Raw genomic sequence first — 22847 nt, forward strand, 5'->3', positions numbered from 1 at the left:
TCATGGGTTCGAGTCACGAAAACAACCTCTCTGCAGTTGAATAATAGAAAGAGCATTGGTTCGCCGAGAAGAATCTATAATACACGTATTAACACCCTTCTCTCCGCCCTATTATTATCAAACCCCGGAGCCGCCGAAGAAGAAGAATAGGGGTTCGGCTCTCTCCATTTCTCCCACGTCGAAATCTCTCTCAAGGTGCATTTCAAAGAAATGGGGAGGGTTTGCTTGCTCACTCCGGTGAACCAATCTGATTCATGTTCCCCTTACTACTCATACGTCACTGTTGAGTCAAGTCAAGCTTGTTTTAGAGAGAAGAATTTCGCCTCTCTCATCGAAAGAAAGCGAATCTCCGCAATTATTGATAACATAACAGGCTCTGGAACGAGCAATTAGCTTCGCCAGGCTAATAATAAGATGGAGAAATAGATAGAAGAGAGGGTGATATGTTTCCGTGACTCGAACCTGTGACCACCGTGTCATAATGGAGCAACCTTACTGTTGTGCCCACAAATTGTGCGTGCGGGTTCTCTCCTTTTACGGAGATGGAGTTTCAAACCCTAAAAGTTGAACGAGAACAAGCCGTCGTCTGCTTTATCATTGACCGCCCCAGCCCTGAGTTTTTCATGGAATTCCCTAGAGCCTTTGCCTCAATGGACCAAGACCCCTCCGTGCATGCTGTGGTACTTTTCAACAACGGGCTTGACTTCTGTTCTGGCATCACCGCCCTCGCCGAGTAATCCTACAATGTCGGCATGAAAGAGATGATGCAAGATGTGTTCTCGGCGATTCAGCGGTGCCGCAAGATAGTCCTTGCGGCTATTCATGGCCGCTGCATGTTCAGGGGTTTGGATCTTGCTGTTACTTGCGACATCAGATATTGTACTGTTTCATGCTTGATGAATCTATCAATTTAGGGGGCTAGAGAGGCTTCGTAAGATCATCAGAATTGGAAAGGCCTCGGAATTGGCATTGATGAAGAAGGAGTTTGACTGTTGGGATGCTAAGACTATGGGCATGGTTTCCAAGGTTTTTACCAGTGGAGACTCTCCATCCTTCACTCCTCTTCTTCTTCTCTTTCTAACCCTAACTCCAGTTCTAACATGTTATCAGAGCCAAAGGTCTCGAGTTCAAACCTCCCGGATAGCAAAAATCCACATGCGATGGTCGGCCCAAAGTGGGACACATGTGGCACGTGTTTGCCAAGTGGGCCACACGTGTGGGGGAGTGTTAAAGTATAAAAGATAAATAATGCCTTTCTCCAACAGCTTAAGCTTTTGAAGAAGTTGGTAAGTTAACAGATGGAACCCAAGTCTTTTATGTCAAAGACACATCCAAGAAAATCCTTTAGATCTTGAATAGTCTTAGCATCATCACCTGTTAGAACTATGACATCCATGTACATGACTAGAATTTTGGGGTTCCTACTACCCCGTTTAATGAAAATGAAGTGATATGCACAAGATGAAATAAATCTGTCAAATCACACCTGAGATGACTGTTTCAGTAAATAGAGCACTTTCTTCATCTTACACACCTTGTGGTTCCCCTCCTTAGGATGAAATATTGATAATAGATTTGTGCAGACTTCTTCCAGAAGGTCTCCTATAGGGAAGAAGTTTTAACATCAGGCTGATGAAGAGGTCATTTTTAATGTCAAGCTGATAAAGGGTCCAATCTTTATTGGCAGCCATGATAGAGATACTCTTACGGAAATATGTTTGGAAATCAGAGAGAAGATCTCTTGGTAGTTGATCCATAGAGTTGAGTGAACTCTTTTGTTTTACTAAGAGGGGATTTGTACTGATCTATCGTCTCATTTTGTTTGTTCTTGACTGTTACACCCACTTACATCCAACCACATGTTTGCCTTTTTGTAACTCATCCAGTTCCCAAGTTTGATTCTTCTCTAGCGCTTGCACTTCTTCAAGCATTTTTTCTTTCCACTATTGATGATCTAAGACATTAAAATCTTTGTTAGGTAGAAAGACAAAGGTAATTGAAGATGGGCAAGCTTTGTAAGAGAGAGAAAGACTCATAGTAAACAAAGTTAGAAATAAAAAAGAGAATTACAACAACGCTTAACCTTGCATAAGGCAATATGTAAATCCGGTGATAAAACTCAAGAAGTACATGAAGGGGAACATGTATTTACTAAGAGGAACATTACCTGAATCCAAGGCTACTGATTAGTGAGTCTCCTGAGATGGTGGTAGCCGGTTTAGCTCCCTTCTTTCGCCGAGTATTCTCCTGGATTGATTTTGCACCATCCCTGGAGAGCACATCAATCGGTAAAGGTAGAGCGCTATTAAACTCAAGAAGTACATGAAGGGGAATGTTCTTCTCTGGAGTTTGTGTTTGAAAGGTTTTTCCAAGAGGTGAAAACTAGGAAATTCCTCATGAAGGTGACATTCATGGATACATACCTTTTCCTTGTCCCAGGAGAGTAATATTGATTGTCCTTTTAAGAATGCAAATAACCTAAAAGGATACATTTGATAGCTTGAGTCCCTAACTTGTCTCTACTTCGACCATGAATGTGAACAAAACAAATACATCCAAACACTCTGGGGTAGATAGATAACAACAGAGCACTAGGCTTGATAGCTTGGAATGGAGATTTCCTATCGAGCACACAGGAATGCATACGATTTATCAGATATGATGCAATCAAAACAGCCTCATGCCAATAAGATTTTGGAATGTTCGTTCTTAGAAGTAAAGACATTGTGACTTCAAGGATATAGCGATTTTTCCTCTCCCCATCTTCATTTTTTTGTGGGTTTTAGGGACATGAACTGTGAAATTCAATATCATTCTCCACTAGACAATTCTGAAGGTCATGAGAGGTATACTTACCACCATTATCAGAGCATAATCATAATATTTGTTCAAAATGATTTTGAATCATCTTATGAAAGATTTTAAAGTTGTTGAAAACCTCATCTCTATTTTTCATAAGATAAATTCAATTAGATCTGGAGAAATCATCAATGAAGGAAACAAATTATCAAAAAATAAAAAATGAAAGAACAGAGATCTGAGTGCCATAGTATCACTTGATCTTTTTTATTGACTAACGTAGAATGGAGAGTTGTGGACGTATCCAACTCGGTCTAGAAGGTACAAGCCACTACTCTCACGACCACCACCATTCATCGTCTTTGTTTTTTGGTCCTAAAGGACACAACAGGAAAGAAAGAATGCTACAAAGTTGAATAAAAAATACCTTGAAGATGATTTTGACCCACTGCTCAGCACTTGTTTCAAATATGGGATGAGATATGTTGTACCACTGATAGGGTGAGTTCTACAAAGGGTTCTGGTCCTTGTCCCTTCTAAATGGCTCCTCTTTCACTGCTTGTTGTGGTTTGAAGAGGTGAAGGAGTCGGATCTAGGAATAAGTGGCTAGTCCCGCTCTGATACCATGTAGAAATAGAACCTTGCTGATCGTAAGGAGAAGTTGTAGAAGAAAAAAAGGTTTTTATGGGAATGAGGGTATGTTCCCTTCGTGGGGCATGCCTTATTTTATTAACTTAAAAGAAATATTACATAATGACAATAATACCCATAAGCTTAAAATATGGACGCACCATATAAAACGACACATTATACTCAAGAAACATGTAACTAGTCTCTTTCAACACGATGAACATGAAAAATGTGCCGGAGCCTTGATAAGCTGACATGTTATTATTACATAAACAAAATGAATATCCATTTCGGTATTTTTTGGACTCGCAAGTGCTGAATTTTGAGGCATATATACAACACTTTTATTAAAACATTTTCTTTTTTATTGGCTCCTTTTGCGTTGTCAAGAAGAAATAAATGGCTTTTTTATTTTTATGAGAGACTTCCAACTACAGGAGGGTAAGGAAATACGAGAGAGAAGGGGTCACTGTAATACTATGGGAGATTATGAGAAAGAAGGTTGCTGCCTCACAAATTTGTGAGTGCCCACAGTAATATGTTTTTCGAGGGTTTGGACATGGTGACAATGTGGAATTGGGCCTGGGAATTACCCTGTCAAAATGGTGAAATTGCACTTGACCTTTTCCTATTACTAGAGACAGTAACAGTGAAGTTGCGAGAGGAGAGTGAAGTGGGATTAAGGGTTTGGATGGACGAGATTTGCAAATGTTGTTGAGGGGTTTGTGGAAGGAGAAAGTTGTTGCATTTTTGAAAGCTATGAACTCCACCTTCCTCGCGATGGTGGCAGCAGTTTTGTGATGAATAGGAGAGGCTTTTGAGAGGGGAATGGGAGCTGAGGAAGGATGGGAGAAGAACAGAAAGAAATGAGATACAAGAGAAGACAATTGGATGAGGGCTTTGTGGACATTTAAAAAAGAAAAAGAGAACCCGTACGGGGTTGGCATGTCGGCTAGCATTGTGGGTTTGCTCCCCATAGACGTGAGTTCGAGTCCCCTCGGAGTTACCCGATACACGTGTGATTACGTGCATCCATAGGGATTAGTCCTGCCTTAAAATGGGGGTGGGGATACCCTATGTCAAAAAAAATATGAAAAAGAGAACAAATAATTATGGGCTGCAACTATCATAAATGTGGAGCGAGTGTGGATTTCGCTTCCCTATGTGAGAGATGTGGGTGTGAGGTGAGGAAGGATGAGAAAGGAAAGAAGAAAAGACAGGAGGAGAAAGGGATGCAGTATCATAAATAGGAAGTGAGAGAATGGATATCAGTTCTCCCCACACACAGATATCTGTGCGTTGGGTGGGGTGGGGATGATGTTCACATTCCCATATTTGATAATAGCAGTCTCTTTATTTTATGTTTTTCTAGTTAGCTATTCAAGGTTAGTTACAATTTCACATAAAGCTATCAACTTCAAATCATGAAACGGCTTAAGAAAGGGAGGAGTGTGGATATCATTTCCGTATCTCTAAGCAAGATCTTATGTTGAACTTGAACAACTGTATCTTTTCTGTCAACTAGTCTTCTTCCATCGCCACCTCCTTTCCTTAGCTCTTGCCTCCATCTCCCACAATGACCTCATTGCTCTTTTCTTCATAGATATCACTGCATCTCTGATGCAATCTTTGTTGTTTTCTTCTTCCTATCTCTGTTTCTCTCATACACATGCTACATTAAGTATCTGCTTCTGTTAGCTCTGTTTTTTATAACCTTTCCTACACACATAATTTTGCAATATGTTGCAGATGATTCACACCGTTATCAGTAAATGGGGTTCTTTTGGGAGGTTTCTATTAACTATTTTTATATCTTGTGCGTGGTTCACTGCATCTTAATCTGTAACTCGTAAGGGTTATCTCAAGGCTGATTACAAAGAAGCATGAACATACTTTTTGATACCGTCAGCCCATAAAACCCTCTGTAATTGGTCTTTTAGAGGGCTGCCAAGATGACAAGGCTCAAAATACCACAACAGAGACAAAATATCCAAAAGAACGGATGAAAAATGAAACACCTTTTACTTCCTGTTCAAACCCAAATTGGCGCAGCTGCATCACGCATGATTTAGTTGATACTTGTGTCTCCGGTGACAAATTGAAAGCTTCAACTGTTTCATCCTGAGGCATCGTGATTTTAGCTGATATGACAAGTAAATGGGTCCCTGTCACATAAAATGGGCTTGACTTGGACAAGGTCACTTGATAGTTGGGCTCAGTGTTTAAAAACACGACTGCAGCACGGAACGCGGCCGAAAAAAATCCTAGTTGACTCGGCATGGCTCGGTTAAGTACTTGGTTGACGCTGCTGAGTACTCGATTGACGCGGCCATAATTCAGGAGAGCCAAATGAGTTTTTATTGACTCTGTAGGGAAAAGCGAGGAACACGGCCAAGGTAAAAGGGAGTCGACGCAGGGGAGTCCACGATGACACGAGGGAGTTTTAAAACTAGGCTCATGGAAGGACTAGGTGGCAGAGGTGGAGCCTGATCCTCTTGTCGGTGTATGAAACAAAGGTTGGTCTAAGCAAGGTTTTAAATTTCGGTCCTATCCAAAACCAAAATTTTAGCCGAAATCCCAAAACTGCAGCCGGAATTCGGTAATGGGCGCTCGAAATGTCGTTTTGGGCCCAAAGTTTCGGTAATTTCGGCCACCGAAATCGTGAAGGAATAAAAAATTAATATTTTATTTTAAATTTCGCCGAAATTTTGACCGAAATTTGGTACGTCTCGGGAATTTCGGTTTCGGAATGTGGTTTTGGTGTTGACCGAAATTTAAAACCTTGGGTCTAAGCTACGCTTCCATCGTCATGCCATCTAGTTTTCTACTGGGCTTTCAATTGACTTGGTATAGGGCCAAAACTGAGTCGAGTCGGGGGAGTCAATGATTGACTCAAGGAGGTTTTTTTTTTTTTAATGGTGGACTTCAAGAGTTTTTTTGAACAGATATTGTCAGTGAACACAGTTTTCTCTATCTATTATGCTTTGTTCATATATTCTAAACTGGCCCATTTAGCTTACATGTCTCATATGTTGCAGAGCTTTGGCTGAGCTTTTGGAGTGAAGTACATTACAACTCCTTGTACGAGATCGGATGTAATAAACTCTTTGATGGTCATTTGTCATTTTCATGCATGTGTATGTATATTGTTGGGGCAAAGATATGACTAGTGTTGCTTTTGTATTTGCAGACGTTCCTACTCGAGTACCCACAAAGAAGCATTGGCTTTTCTAGAGGATACTAGTTAACGATCTTTATGTGGAGGTTCATTCAGTTACCATTCCTTCAGTCTGTATAAAATCACTTAGATACTATTTAACGATCTTTATTTGGATCGACACAGGAGACTTGCTATATTTCTGTACAGATTCTCGTAGTAAATTTGCATAAAATTGAAACCCATGTAATTTTTACATTCCATCTTTGAATATAGTTTTTCATTTTCTTGATTTTACCCAGTAACCGTTGAATTACCTTTTCTCTGAATTTGAACTGTTTGAGCAGGAAAGTAGAGAAAATACTGATTCCTTAAAAAACTAGGTTACATTGGTTTGGTCATCCAAGTCATTTATCTGCTATGCCCTACAATAGATGGCCTCCATGTCGAAAATCTCAACAATCAGATTACCCTAACCTTCCTATTTGTGGAGAATTTTGATTTCATTTCCTTCTTACCTTTTTAGCTATTTTACAAAACTCAAGCTCTAGGGCTAGGACCTTTCAATTGAGATGATTTTTGGGGCATTGCCTCTCTTCAGTGTGGACCAACTAAATGAATAGTTTGGATTGTTGAACACCTCACATTTTTTAAGTTTGCCTGCCCTTGTTTTCCATTGGAAGAATAGGGCCTGATACTAAATAATTTCTCTACTTTTATTTTCCCACAAGAACACTGGGTGCTGATATTTCAAAAAAAAGGAGGGTATCTATATGGCTATCTATCTACATATGGCAGGATGAAAATTCAGCGATTTTATTTATTTATTTTTTTGTTTTATCCGGCCTGTAAACTCTCTACTTCCTCTTTCTTCAGATTGAGAGATGAACTATCTTGCATTGAAGTATCTTGCTCACTAGGTTCACAACACTGTGTTGATGTTTATAGAAGTTCTTAATATATTAAGAATTTTTTTTACAATGCACCACATTAGGTAAACTTTGTAATTGACCTCATATATTTTCTAATGAGAAGAAGTAGTGAAGAACCATAGTTGCCAAAGAGAGAATCAAGTGTGAGAAGCGATGTGGGAGGCGGTGAATCTAGAACAGAGAAAAAAATGAAAAATTTCAAATAAAGATAAAGCATATACAAAGTGTAATTGAAATCCAGCATGAAGTATGTGATTCGCCTCATTGGAAGCTAACAAGTACTGTATACAAAGAGATATTAGAAAGGGAGGAAGTGTTAATGTAAGTTAGGGGTTACAAATAGTAAAGAGGAGTTAGCAGCTAATTAGAATTACATTTTTTAGAAATTTATAACTTTGAATGTTTTATTAATGCAGATTTAATGTTAATTTTTGAATAAAGATTTACATAAGTTTTATTTTGAACTTAAGATGAGTATTAAATTTTTAAACACATTCTTTTGACATTATCAAAAGTTCATGACAAAATAGTCACCCAAATAGAAAGTGTACTCTTAATTAAGAGGAAGCATGTGAGAAATGTGATTTTCCTGAATTTGGGAATCCCCCTAGAAAACTTTCAGTAATTATGGGAGGACGATCTCTATCAATCGAATCTAGGCTGCTTGCAACCATTTGCATGGTAATCAAAGCTTTTGATCCTGTGCTCCTCTGAGATTAGTATCCCTCTAATAATAATAATAATAAGAGTTAAGTGAAGCTACACATACGTGTAGCCAACTTAGCTACACCGACGGCTTAAAATACAGTGGGCGCACATTGTTTGGGTGATCCGAACCATTCATTTGATAGGCCCTCATATTTATAGGGTGTGCTAAAAAAATCAGCTCCATTGGATGATCCCAACCCTTCAAACTATGGAGGTAAAATGGACAGATTTGTGAAGGTTTTTACACGTCCATTTGTGCCTTCACAAATCGTAGGGTTGGGATGATCCTATGGAGCTGATTTTTTGGTCACACCTAGACCTGGCAAACGGGTGGGCCGGGCCGGATTTGACCCGGCCCGTACGGGTCCGGGTCAAAGTGACCCGGAAAATTCTACGGGTCATTGACATTGGACCCGCACCCGGCCCGTACGGGCCGGGTCGACCCGCGGGTCACCCGGATTTTTGACGTATTTTTTAAGAGTTTTTTTTTTTATTTAGGGATTTGCTAGCCACCTTCTCCTGGGCTATTTTTTGGCTTGTAGCCCCTCCTTTGCTGCAAAGATTGGGTGAAGTACGGTCTGGGGCAAAGGTTGCTAGCAACAAAAGAATAAAGAGAAGTAATCATTACGGATTTTTGAAATATTCTCAGAATTTCTAAGTTTGAAATGAAAAATGACCGTAAAAAGGTCAAAAGTAAAAAAATTACATATAAAATATGACAATTATCGAGAAAACTACGGAAAAAATAAAAAAAACCGTCTTTTGCACTTTTTTACGGGCACCCGCGGGTCCACCCGACCCGGCCCACTTTTGACGGGCCGGGTGGACCCGCGAGTCAATTTCTAACGGGTCACCAACAGGTGACCCGGACCCGTAAATTTACGTGCGGGCCGGGTGGACCCACGGGTCCGGGTCACTTTTTGCCAGGTCTAGTCACACCCTATCTATGTGAGAGCCCATCAAATGACTGGTTTGCATCACCCAAACAATGTGGGGCCCACTGTATTTTAAGCTGTCGGTGTAGCTAAGTTAGCTACACGTATGTGTAGCTTCACTTTTCTCGAATGATAATAATAATAATAATAATAATGAGAAAATGTCACGGCAATTTCGCGGAAAGCCATTTCTTGTCCTGAGGACACCAGTACCCTATTATAGTATTAATAACAGTAATATATAATAATAAGATGAAATCAACATGAGTGTTGAATTGTTGATAACTTGATATTATGTTTTAAAATCAAATTCTCAACAGTCTTTGTCATATGCACGCAACCCAAATCTATGTTAGTAGTAAACTTCATCATATCAAAGTAATCGGGATCCTCACCATCCTCATAGTCTTATCTTAATCAACACATCGTATTATATCTTTTGACTTGTATAGAAATCAACGATCTTGAGAATAAGCCAAGGTCACGAAATCAGTCATGTTCCATTGCAAAATTTTAGGCTTTAATTCCGGTGTCTTTCAAGCACATGAAAATTTTAATACTCTCTAACCATAGCTGACCTAAACCAAGAAAAGATTGTCTTCTCATCATGAGATTTTCAGCCCCACTTTGTAGAGGTTTAATTCATCCACCAAACATGACTAACTGCAACTTAGACCACACTTAACACCCTCTATCACAACCCTTTCCACACCAAAACTCTTTGTTAGACCATGATACTTGTGCTTTAAGGTTGGTTGGCTGGCTTGGTTGGTTTTGGTTTTCTTGGTCACAAATTTCCTTCAAGTTTGAATGTTGCCCATTAAATGCTAAGTTCTTCATATTTGTGCCCGTTAGGGTTTCTAGTTTTTTCCATTTACACCAAAACCCATTGTATATCCCATCTCAACCATCCAAACCGGGCACATGCTCATTGATCTCGATGTGAATAACCCCATTATTGCACTGATCGGTGAGAGTTTTACTCTATGACCCATCAAAGAGAGGACCTAATTGATTGAAGGGTGAGATAGACACAATCGTACAGCAATTCAATGGTATATAGACTATACACTAATCAATATATGTATAGCTTATAGGCAGGGAATATTATTACAGCGACTAAGGAGAGAATAAAAGAAAATCAATTTCATAATCAATAGTAAAGGCAAGTATTGGGTCCCACAATGGGGTGGGGTGCATAGGGAAGCATGAATGTGAAATCAGGACCGTTGATCTTGTAGAATGCCATGAGTTTTACTCCCATCCAATTCAGACATCTCATGGAAATGCGGCTGACAAGGTTAAAGAACATGACCTTAGCTTTTCTTGGTAGAATCCTAAAAAGCCCTGATGAATCAGGGCCATTAGATCATCTGATCAGGGTGTTCTCAGTAGCATTTGGCCTCGAGACTTATAGTTATGGTTACCCATTGGATCAACAGAAGTGGGAACCCTCATGTTTCATTTATTAAGGAACATAGCAGTGACTTTTTTTAAGCATTGGGTCCAAGTAGTTGAAAGGGAAAACATAATCATTAATCACTACACTTAAGAAAATGGCAAAGCTAGGTCACACACGCTTACATTACGCTAAAAAAATAATGAAAACAGGAAGGAAAGTGAACCCCCACAACCTCTGAAGGAACCTTTTGTTTTTTTGGGTACTCAACGGTCAAAATTAGGCATTGATTAAAATGAAAGCTTTTAAGGGTTCAGAGGACAAGTAAGGTATGTTTCCAATACACGAAATAATAATGACATAGGGGACCGAAAACTATGGTAGTAAGTTGTCACAACAACTTTGTAAAGGAAGAAGTGGGGGGGAACCTTACTCTGCTTTGGTCAGAGAATACAAGCAAGCAACACCCTTTGAATATGCTATCTTGAAATGAGATTTTGACATACAAGAGAAGGATAAAATTATATAAAAGGGGAAGTGAAAGAGGGGATAGTGAGATTCTTTTCAAATGGAGTGGAAATATCAAATTCAAAAAAGGAGAGGGCCAAAGCACATGTGTATACTAGAAAAACAAGCTTTAAGTTGAAAATGAGTAAAAGAAAAAGGGGAGTGGTGGGGTAAAGCCACAAGTCAAGGTGCATCCCCTTCTATTCCCCTGAAAAGGGGGAAGCAAAAACACAAATGATCTCTCTCTCCACCTTTTTTCTCTTTGTTTTAATGATGTTGTGATTTGGGTGGCTAAACAAAGGTGTTTTATGATACTTTGTTGTGTGGATGGGAACAATAATAGAGAGGACAGAGGGTATAATGAGAAGGGGAATCAATTTTCATCCATTCACTCATCCTACTGTTGTTCCTCTTTGATGATGGAATTTTCTTTTCCTTTCTCCTTTTCCTTTTCTTTCTTTTGCTTTTTGGGTCCGCAGAATATGAAAGCAGACCCATAAAGATGATACCAGGGATCATGAAAAGTGATCCCAAGCGTATCTAGGACGGACTGGGGGTGCCTGTCGCATTTGAATGGGCCATGATCTCGTGTTCTTACCCCCCTCACTACTCATCGTGCTTTCAATAACTTAAATTTAATATATTAACCACTATCGAGAATATAATGTCATTTTAGTGGTTTACACAGTCTCCATTTCCTTGCATGTAGTTTGTTTATCAATGTATAAACAAATACAATCCACACTAATTCACAACTAAATGTGAGAAATACAACATATCTCTATTTAGATTTTTTTAGTGCGCTTAAGTTGTTATAACGCCTAGTGTGTTGGGGGGAGGATTTGGTAGGCTATTTAGCTTAAAGATATTTCGTGGCTCACTTTAGTCGGAGAAAACATTCAGAGAGGCTCACTTTTTTTAGCAGATTTTGTCTTATTCAGTTAATTCATCAGAGGTGGGTGGGTGTTCTGTCCTGCAAAAGTGAGCGGTCTTTTCACGAAATTGGCTAGCAAATCCCATAAATATACGAAAACGATATATGTGCTATACCTAATTTTAATAATAACACTCGTGTCTGCAGTTTATAATATTCTAATTAGTAGTTAAAGGCTGTTATCATTATTTTTTGAATGGTTTAAAGGGTGTTATTATTAGAAAAAAAAAGTTTTCACTACCTAACCTTAAAAAGTTTTAAATATAGTAAAAGTGTCATCATCAAAAGATAAGATTATGGTTATCATTTGGTAATATAGAAAGTATTTTCCATGACCCCCTAATTTCATGAGATGCTAAGACCCCACTATTATATTGTCAATTCAAAAGGCCATACTTGGAATTATGCCATTTCTTCTCAAAATGGCCCCCACCCCTATAGAATTGAAAATATGAAAATCCTCAGAAGTCTCCATACCCCCTGTTTCGAACCATGTGTGATGTCTCCACCCTATTTTCTCGAATTGCCCCCTCACATCACTGGGGGTAAATATTTTACCATTCCTAATTCATGCATCCTGCGTGCCTTCTACGTCTTTTTCCTTCTTAAAATACCCCACCCAATTCCAACTCTACTCAACTTTCTATATTCCTTTTATTACATCAAAAAAATAAAAATAAAAATATTCCTCTTTATTTAAACAAATCACGTACGAAAGGAATTTAATTCTAAAAAATGAAAATAACTTCTCCTAGTGGGGCCCAACTTGAATTGGCACACTGCAGTTGCTGCTAGATTCCACAATCCCAACCGTCCAATGGACATATAGAGAGATTGAAACCTGTGGGCCAGAGTAGATGAAAGGTGATTCTTATTAAGGGAAAAACGAAAGAAAAAAAGAAAAAAAGGGAGGGGGGTTCAAAAAGAAGAGATTGAAGGAAAATGCCAGGAAATTGAGACCACGAACAAACAGTGGGACCCACACGTAGATGCTAAACGTGGCGACTGCTGCATTGCCCGTTCCTGGTGGTCCCCACCCGTGCAGGTGCGGGCCCCACACTTGGCTTTCCTCTTTCACGTTCCTAAAGACAGGAATAATGGGGTTTGGAATTGAGTGGGGACCTACGTGGCAGTTTCCCGATCGTTAGGTGCTACGTGTCAAAGTCTAGAATTATCAGTTTCAGATTTGTCATTTTTTTTCCATATTATAACGTCCCTCTTTTTCCGACACAGAAAATTTCTAAATAAACCCTCGAACTTCGCCTGATTTACATTTTTTTCCGGAAAACAACGCCTTCATTTTCTTGAATTTCCAAAACTCTCCCCTCAAGCCACGGGATCTTCTTTCAAGTTTCAACTCAATACAGGCCCAATATTGGAAATTGAAATCTCTATCAGTTATTTTTAAAAAGCTTCTCAAAATACACTCAAACTTCTCAAGAATATATCCTCCTATTATAAATAGAAAATCCAATCAAACTCACACCGATTTTCTCTCCCTCCCTCCCTCTCTCTCATAGACCAAACCCTAATAAACCCTCTCTTTCCTCACTTTTATTGCATGTTTGCTTTCTCTTCCCTTCTTCTTCTTCTTATAAAACAAAGAACTCATTTTTCATGGCCGTTGAAGCTCACCATCTGCACCTCTTTCCAACCCAACTGATCAACAATCGGTAATTTCTTTCCTTCCAACTTTCTAATTCTTCTTTTCTATATATGGGTTTTCTTTTCATTCTGTTCTCTGTTCTTATATAAGTGAACGTTTTGTGCAGAGAAATAATAAACGCTGTTGAAAACAATAGCAATCTGTATAACACCCAGATGGGTTTCGGTTTCGGAATCCCAATTCCGGATAATCTAATTCCGTTCTACAATTCACCCATTGCTGATTCCTTTCCAGCACTTACAATCAATAATCCCTTCTCCTTCTTAGGCGAAGATCTTTCATTACAAATCCAACGGCAGCAATTAGAGATTGATCGTTTGATTGCCCACCATGTAATTCTCCTCAATTTCATTCTCAAATCTCTTTTACTTTATTATTAATTTCAATTGGGTTTCTGAATTATCAATCTAATTGCAGACTGAGAAGGTGAGATTAGAGCTGGGTGAGAAGAGGAGGAGGCATTCGAGGCGAATTTTTGAAGTTGTTGAACAGGGGATGATTAAGAGATTGAAGGCTAAGGAAGAAGAGATTGAGAAAATTGGGAAATTGAATTGGGTTTTGGAAGAAAAGGTTAAGAGTCTCTATATGGAGAATCAGATATGGAGGGAACTTGCTCGTAATAACGAGGCCACGGCAAATGCGTTGCGTAGCAATATTGAGCAGGTTTTGGCGCATGTTAGTGAAGAGCACGTTCAGGGGCTAAGTTGCGCTGGTGGTGAAGGATACGTAGCGGAGGATGCCGAATCGTGTTGTGATAGTAATGAGGAAGAGAAGGGGAAAGAGGGGCGCATGTTAGATGAAGTGGTGAAGGATAAGGGGGAATACAACAATAGGTGTAGGAATTGTGGGGAGGGAGAATCGTGTGTACTCTTTTTGCCGTGTAGACATCTTTGTCTCTGCACGGGGTGTGGGTCCACGCTCCATATCTGCCCCATTTGTAGATCAAACAAGAACGCGAGTGTACATATCAATATGTCATGATCTGAAAAAAGACCAAGAAAAAAAAAACAAAACTTTTTTTTGTGTTTATTGGTTATATTTCATGGGTTTTTTTAGTTCTTGTTTATTTATTTGGCAATGATATTTTCACCCCCCCTACAGTACGCATTCGCTCCCCTTTTAACGTGATTTGACGTCAAAAAGGCGAATGCGTACTGCAGGGGAGTGAAAATATCATCGCCTTTAAGTAACTGAATATATGGTCGAGATTGTGAAAAAGTCCGTAACGTTACCGACTATGGGGGAGAAATAAAATCATATTTTGTTACGTAGTTTTGGACAAAATTGAAGGCCTGTTTGGGAGGTAGACTTTTGAATGACACGAGGGTGGGCCCAGATGCCACCTGTCACGGATAACTGACACGTAAGACACATGCAAGTATCAGGTACTGGGCCCCACGTAAAAATAGTAAAATAGGGTGAAATAGAGTTGCGTGAAATGCGCGCCCGTGCGTCTTTTAGCCTGACATTAATCACAAAAAGCCGTGAAAATCGTGGGTCGAGAGATTTTAGAGGACTTTGGCGTACGTTAGTGGCGTAATCAAAAGGTTGGTGTACCTTAAAGTCGTGAATAGGGACAAAAATGGGAAGGTCCATGTGAATAGATGGTAGAGACCAGGTGGGCTCCACGTGAGCATTCGTCTTTTTCTTTCATGAATCATGACGTGGGAGTATTTTTAGAAACAGAAACGTGGGATTTTTCCAACTGTTTCTGTTTTCGAGTCACGACATTGCCGTGGGGATAACGCCGAGTTTTAATTAGCAACTACCCTACCCCTAGGGGTGTAAATGGATATTCGGAAATTCGATTACCGTCCGCATCCGAATCCGTTTAAAGCGAATATTATCCGAATCCGTTTCAAGCGGATATTATTCGAATCCGTTTATGAGATATCCGGCTCTTAGCGGATGCGAATCTGGTAAATGGTATATTCGATCCCTTTAACATCCGAATCCGAGAAGTAAATTCTTTTTATTTATTATTAATAATATCATTAATATTTATTTTTAGTAATGACACACTATCTTTTGTTTCTATAAGAAAAGTGAATGTTCTTTTTAGAAAAATAAAAATAAAAACAAAAATAGCCCAAACCCATTCCATCATATACAAAAAAAAAGAAAAAACCCAAAGACCACTACCAACACTATCATACATCCCCATCCCCATCCCCATCGCCTCCCTCTCTGCCTTTGTTTTAAAAGGAAGAAGATGATCTCATATATTTTAAGGTTTGAGAGTTAATTTTGTGAAGAGAATGTAGAGGTCTAGTTTTAGGATTTGAAAAATTCATTCGAGTAAGTAGGAGAAAAAAGATAAAGTGCTGCAATAAAATGTTCGAATTTACCGAATAAACGGATACGGATAATATCCGAATTCGAACAATATCCGACGGATACGAATTCGGTAATAGATATTAAATATCCGTCGAATCCGAATCCGAATTCGGATAGTGTATACTGTAATCGAATTCGGATATAGCCATATCCGCTCCGAATTCGACCCGTTTACACCCCTACCTACCCCAAAGCAACATCGAGTTTAGGAAAGTTTTATTTAATATAAATTCATGTTCCCAATAGTAATTAATTGCCTCTTATCGAGCCCTTAGGGCACTGTTAGGAAAACTCATTAAGAAGAAAGATATACATATAGCTACTGTGTAGGTGCGTAGGATTTTGTATTATTTTTCTGCATGAGTTTGAGACTCACAATGTCTAGAATATAGAGAGCAAGGGTGCAACTAGCATGAGGTTGGCTAGGGTTGAGGTAGAGATCCAACCTAATACAAAGCCTCATGTAGAGGAGTTAGCCCTGACCCAATCAACTACCTTTAAATCTGATTGATGGTGGAAGCAAACTTCAAAAAATTATCACCTTTGAATATTCTACTGAAAGTCCACACCAATGTCTAACAAAATCACTCAATCCCAACCCAACTTGTCTAACCCAATTTCTCAAAGTAGGCCAAGTTGGGTCGTTGGTCCAAGGCTAAACATTTTAAAATACAAAAAAAATAAAAATAAAAATAAAAATAAAATTTAGTGATGAGATTTTGAAATTCTTAATTGAATTACGATAAAATTAGGAGGATGGGTAGGGTTCGAATCCGGTCTTGTTGCTCAAGGACTCGACCCTAACCCAACTCAAGATTTAAGACTTGTTTTTCAAGGCCTCAACCCTATAACTCGATCCGAAATTAAATCAAGTCGGCCTTTCCCCAATATTAACCAAGCCCAATCAAAGGAAATGCCAGCCAAACCCGAGCCGAAATCAGGTTGACCCCGTCAATTTTGTTTTGAGCGCAGCCCAAAAGTCGCACCTGTATACTAGCTAGAGAGCCCATCAAGCTATCATGTGTGCCCCACGACACTATCACTTGTATTACTCAAAATTGTTCAATGTATATAGAGAGTGAGAGACTCGGACAAGCTAAGATGGACGTCATGCCTAAGTTTAAGGGTGTTTATATCAGTCCCATACCTTATGAATCATAACTAAATTGCAGGTGATGAGAATGCTTTATTTTATTGGTGAGAAGAGAAGAGAAGAGAAGAAAAGAAAAAAAGCAATGAGGTGAGAGAAGAGAGGTTGTGTTGTCACCTCATCTAAACACCACAAAATCCAACCATGTCTAGAAAAATATAAATATTTTTTTTGGGTCTCCTACCCATATTGCTCTCCCACGAGCTATGCACGTGACAGTTACAATTTTAAGATAACTCTGATCGCCCATAGATCTTTTGTATCTTTTTGACCTTGAAATGCATGAACTTACTTAGAAAAAATAAGAGTAAGATCACTTTCCTTACAGCTAATAAGATGCCCAAATTTCATATTTTTTTATATGTTGAAAGATTCAGATTTGTCGTGGATTTGTCTCTCCATATGGGGCATCCTAATCTTACACATGCATGCGTTTAAAAGAAAGTCATGAGAGGGAACTCATTTTTATTTATTTTATAGGAAATATTAAATGGATTCACTTCGGATCCAACAACTGATCTACCTAATTCTTGGTCATTATCTTATATTCAGATTTCTCATTGGTTAGTTCCTTTTCGGAATATTTTTCAAATAGGTCATGTTCCAATTCAAATCCGACTATTCATTCAAGTGTACCTAGGTCGGTCTTATGTTTTTTACACAACATAAAACAAATTTTATGTCCATTTTTAGGTCGAAAGTTTGAAACAAACAAATACAAAAGCTTAACCTTTTGGAGAAGGTGTTACTTAATTTTTTATACTTTAACACTCCCTCACGTGTGAACACTCCTTTTTTAGGGGTTGGCCTACACATACGGCACATGTGGCCCCTCTTTTGAGTTGGTCATTACATGTGGATTTTTAATCTCAAAGGGTTTTGAACGCAGGACCTTTGCTCTGATACCATGTGAAAAAACAATTACTCCAAAAGCTTGAGAAGTTGTTATTTAATCTTTTCTACTTTAACATAAAGAAAAAGATCCAAATGAAAAGCTGGAAATTAAATGTTTGTTGAAATTTTGAGTCATGTTTTTTTAATATTACAAAAACATCCCTCATAGTTAATACACGTGGTTCATTTATTTATTTATTGCAAATTTGATAGGGGGATTTGGGGAATCGTTCTTGGTAAAATCGGCATTTGTTGGGTTTCCCTGAAAATCTCATTGATGTCCTTTATGGGTGGTCGGTGGCTCCGTGGAGAAAAAAAAGGAATAGTCCTTTATGGAATGTAGCTTTCATGGTAGTAATATGGGCATTATGGAAGGAAAGAAATGCTAGAATTTTTAATGGAACCTCTAGAAGCGCCGCTTTCATCTTTGTCAAAGTGTTAGCCATGTCGATATATGGGAAAGGTGGAGTGAAGTGTGTAGTAGTGTGGAGATAAATCTAAAAATAGTTCAAGAATGGACTCCCCCCGTGCCTGGTTTTTTTTTAGCTCAATTTTGATGGCTCTAGCTTGGGGAATCCCGGGCCTGCCGGAGTTGGGGGCGTTCTGAGGGATAAGTTGGGGGAGGTTATTTGGGTGTTTGCGATCCCTTTAGGAAGCAGAAGTAAGTGCGGCTAACCAAGTAGTTAAATTGGTGGCCAGAGATCATCTAAGCAACTTGATAGTAGAAGGGGACTCTTGGATTGTCATTCGATGGCTTAATGAATCCCAAAAGCCCCCTTGGAGATTTGACAAAATGTTTGATTGGATGAGATCGCCTTTTTTTGTGTTTAATCATGTCCATCATTCTGCTAATACGGTGGCGGATGGTCTAGCAAGAGAGGGTGTCTCCAAGGAAGATATTTGGCGCTTTTCAACTCCTTCTCGCCTTAATTGTTGTGCTATTGTAGTGCTCCTTTTACTATCCTATACTTTATTTTCTATATCTCGACCATCTCGGTCTTTGTTATTAATAAATTGGCTACCATTTTCAAAATAAAATTATTACACGTGGATAAACAAAAATATGAAGGGTATTTTTGTACATTAGTAGAACCTTCCATTCAGAACTAGGACCTGGCCTCCATCAGATTTTGCATTTGCGTTTGGGTCACGATGTCACGATAATTTTGATGCTTAGGATAAAAATTCGAGGGATTTTTGTTGATTAGTCCCTACATGGCAAAATAATTACTTATTAGTCCCTACGAAAAGCATATTAGCTGTATAGTCCTACTTTTAGAAAATATTTGCTAAAAGGTCCCTAAAACTCACGAACTTCAATTTTCTCCATTTAAAATTTTAAAATGGCAAAGTTACCCCCAACCCATTTAATTAGTTTTAGCGTTTTTTATTTCCCTTGGAAAATAACTAGGAAATAAGCAACAATATTATCTCTTCCAATATTCTCGTAAAAAAACCTTCAACAAAAAATCATTTTAGGAATTAAATAAATTGAAAATCCCTCTAAAATAAATTAAATAGGGTTGGTTTGAATTATCTTTTCTTCGTAGATAAATAAAGTAAGAAATTTTAGGAATATTTTTCGTTTCTAACTTTTCTAAGAAATTCCTATCTTGGTTGGATTGCAAGAAAATATCTCTGATGGAAAATTATTTATATGGAAATTATTTTTCATTGAGGAATTATGTCTGATTAATTTAGAGGGATAACATCATAAACCGAAGGTCCCTAACTGAAAAATTGAATAGGGTTGATTTACCTTATCTTTTTTATGTGTAAGAAATAAGAAATTTTAGATTTTTTTTTCCTTTCCCAACTTTTGTGGTTTGGCTTCTAATCTAAAGAGAAAAAGAAGGGAGAATGTCAAAAGGAAAGTCAATTTTGGAAGAGATAATATTGTTGCTTATTTCTTAGTTTTTTTTCCAAAAATATTGGAAGGGAAATCAAAAAACGCTAAAACGGATTAAATGGGTTGGGGTTAAATTTGCCATTTTAAAATTTTAAAACAAGAAAATTGAAGTTGGTGAGTTTTAGGGACCTTTTAGCAAATATTTTCTAAAAGCAGGACTGTTCAGCTAATATGCTTTCCTTAGGGATTAATAAGCAATTATTTTGCTATGTAGGGACTAATCAGCAAAAATCCCAAAATTTAATATTCACCGTTCGAATTCAGTTGTCGTGCCCAAATCATATTCATTAGCGTTAGGATCCTTTGGACATAATTGGACTGAGTGAGTCCATTGACATCCCCAATAGGGAATGCTCTGTAAGAACACACCCATATGAGATAATCAATGAGGGAAGCATGATTTTGACCCTTCATTTAGCGGGCCACAATTTGGAGATGCATTCAGAACGAGAACCACAAATATCAGATAACCCTACCCCACGTATCCCCATCAGAGGACTCGAATACGTACCATTTCTCCACCTTTCATTCATCATGGAAAGATGTGTTTGCTTTTTCGTTTTTTTAACAATGATTTTTGTTTATAAGGAGAGGGACCCATGATTCTTTTGCCCAGGAATCTTTCATAGAAAACAAAATGCTTCTTTATTTTGTCATGTCACCCTTCGATAGAGACCTAGCTATCATACATGACAACTTGTGTATAAGCCATCACAGATATCCAATCAGCCGCAGATGACTTATCAATTCATACAATCCAATGGTTGCTCTACCTCTTTTAGTGGGCCCATACCCCAAAAATTTACAGGTCGATTAGCGAGGACTAGTTACAAGGTAGAGTCGCTATACACCTAACTTTGGTATATATCACTGCATGGTTGGTCTTGTGCTTAAAGATGGTGTAGAGAACTGCATTTCTTTCATAATTGGAAACACCAGATGAACTCCTAATGGAGTGTTTTGTTGGGTGTTTCAATCCACATCGGACCCCTTTTCAGTGCTTGCTCAAATCATCACAAAAACACACAAAGTAAAAAGGAAAGATGTGTGAATAAGCATTCAACTTTGTGGCCATAGAATCACAAATCCATGTGGACCATTTCTCCCACCTTCTGTACACTTTCCTAGCAATCATGGTTTTAAATTTAGACCGAAATCCGAAATTTCAGACTGAAATTTCGGATTTTGGTCAACCCCAAAACCGAAATGTACAGTACCCGAAACGTTACAGGATTTCGGCCGAAAATTCATTTTTCCGAAATTTAAGAACATTCAACCAAAAAACTTGATTTTTTAATTATTTAATATTTTTCCAAAATTTCAGCTGAAATTTGGTACAAAATAAAATAGTATTTTTAACGGTGCGTCGGATTTTGGCCGAAATTTCAGTTTCGGTGAGGACCGAAACACATTCTGAAATCAAAATTTGAAACCATGTTAGCAATACATTAATTCAAATCACCTTCCCCACCCACACATCCTAATCATATGGGGAGGAAAAAATAGAAAGGTGATTGTTACAAAACAAAAGGAGAGAGGGTCATAAATATCCATGAATCCTCCCCCACTTAGTCCACTGAACCAACTGTGAGCTAGCATTCATGATTAAGTGCACCGTCTCTTTTCAGACGTAGACGCCACGCACTCTGCCGACGCATTACCCGTGACAAGGTGGACAATGACACGAACCAAAGGCTTTTTTCACCTGGGCCCCCGGAAAATCCCAGTATCCCCAGGTCCATATATGCCTATACGTTTTTGTAATTGTGTGTCTGCATAAAGGGTTGGAAACGTGTGTCACATAGCCTGTCAACTTTGGATATAATCTTATATTCCATGCACTTGGGTGACTTGGGAAGATGGCCTAGGGAAAGCATATAGAAATTGGATTCTATCAGACACATGGGGCCATTGATGGGAACCCAAACTTTCTCCTTGGTGAAGGGTGTTGTTTCTTCCTTTGTTCTCTATATATTCTCTTTAAAAAAATGAGGCCCCATGCTTGTATATGACAACTCACTTATCCATCTTTTCTACTCTAGACAGGAGTGTATTTGTCTTTTACTTATGTATAGAAGGCTCAAGATAAGAATCTACAGTCCCTAAACTATTTCACCTGGAAATGATATCACACACCCCACACTTGCTCCAATGCATCTTTCTTTATGTGGGAATTTCAATGACTGCCATGAGTTTACTTTCCATGGGATGGATTTGGTAGGGATATGGAGTAGGGCTAAAGTAAGGCATTTATTTATTTCATAGTTGAAGCAAAACCCAATAAAGAGATGGACATAGACAAAGGGAAAATTATTCTAATAGAGTTAAGACAGATTGGTGCAAACATCACTTTCCCCCACTTGCACAATTCCATGTGCAAAGTCCACAGCACCCCATCACTCCATTTATAAGATGTGGAGATTGAAAAATCAGAACTAGTGATTGTAAAACCAACTTCCCATCTTAGGCAGAATCATTATGTCATGCTTTGGTTGGACATGATTTTGGAGTACAAAATTAAAATAAAATTTAATACCCAAATCCTGGATGGCCCAACTACCCAACAAAGAAATGATTTAGTGGTAGCTTTCTGAATGGTGCTCATGTGGACAATTGCACAACTGAACAAAATAATAAAGGAGGCCTGTGCTGGTGACATTACTAACTATAGATTCTCTTTACATGTGGATGGATAGAAACTAATGAAATTTTATGGGACTCACGGAGTAGCTTAAAATAAGGGTGTGATTAAGGGTAATTGCCCCATCAAGCTTCTAGGGAGTACGAATATCTTTTCTGTTAGAAATTTTAGAAGAAAAATTAAGTTGAAAAGTCATAGATGCCTTTTCCTTTGGGTTTAAAATTTGGAGGGAAGATTCAAATTAAAGTT

The 22847-nt window shown here is 38.4% G+C and overlaps 2 protein-coding genes across 4 annotated transcripts in view; both read left to right on the forward strand.

Moving 5' to 3' along the window:
- LOC143884692 (OVARIAN TUMOR DOMAIN-containing deubiquitinating enzyme 11-like) overlaps nt 1-6878 on the forward strand; it is a 30137-nt gene extending 23259 nt beyond the window's left edge. For all 3 annotated transcript variants that reach the window (XM_077388408.1, XM_077388407.1, XM_077388406.1), the window contains exons 9-10: nt 6468-6524; nt 6620-6878. In XM_077388408.1, the coding sequence (XP_077244523.1) occupies nt 6468-6524; nt 6620-6663 (101 nt within the window). In that variant the 3' untranslated portion in view covers nt 6664-6878. The remainder of the gene's footprint in view (nt 1-6467; nt 6525-6619) is intronic.
- Nucleotides 6879-13450: 6572 nt separating this feature from the next.
- LOC143883388 (putative BOI-related E3 ubiquitin-protein ligase 3) lies at nt 13451-14694 on the forward strand. The gene is made up of 3 exons (XM_077386746.1): nt 13451-13674; nt 13774-13999; nt 14085-14694. The coding sequence occupies exons 1-3, from the start codon at nt 13619-13621 to the stop codon at nt 14646-14648; spliced, it is 846 nt and encodes a 281-aa protein (XP_077242861.1). The 5' UTR covers nt 13451-13618; the 3' UTR covers nt 14649-14694.
- Nucleotides 14695-22847: the final 8153 nt, after the last annotated feature.

This window comes from Tasmannia lanceolata, unplaced genomic scaffold (genome assembly GCF_043159265.1).
Source record: "Tasmannia lanceolata isolate RefF3 unplaced genomic scaffold, GAP_Taslan_0.1 ptg000008l, whole genome shotgun sequence".
In the NCBI taxonomy this organism is placed as follows: Eukaryota; Viridiplantae; Streptophyta; class Magnoliopsida; order Canellales; family Winteraceae; genus Tasmannia; species Tasmannia lanceolata.

Coding starts and splice junctions, on each gene's coding strand:
- LOC143883388 (XM_077386746.1), top strand. CDS start 13,619: ATGGCCGTTGAAGCTCACCATCTGCACCTCTTTCCAACCCAACTGATC. Junction 13,675..13,773: donor ACCCAACTGATCAACAATCG/GTAATTTCTTTC, acceptor CGTTTTGTGCAG/AGAAATAATAAACGCTGTTG. Junction 14,000..14,084: donor ATCGTTTGATTGCCCACCAT/GTAATTCTCCTC, acceptor ATCTAATTGCAG/ACTGAGAAGGTGAGATTAGA.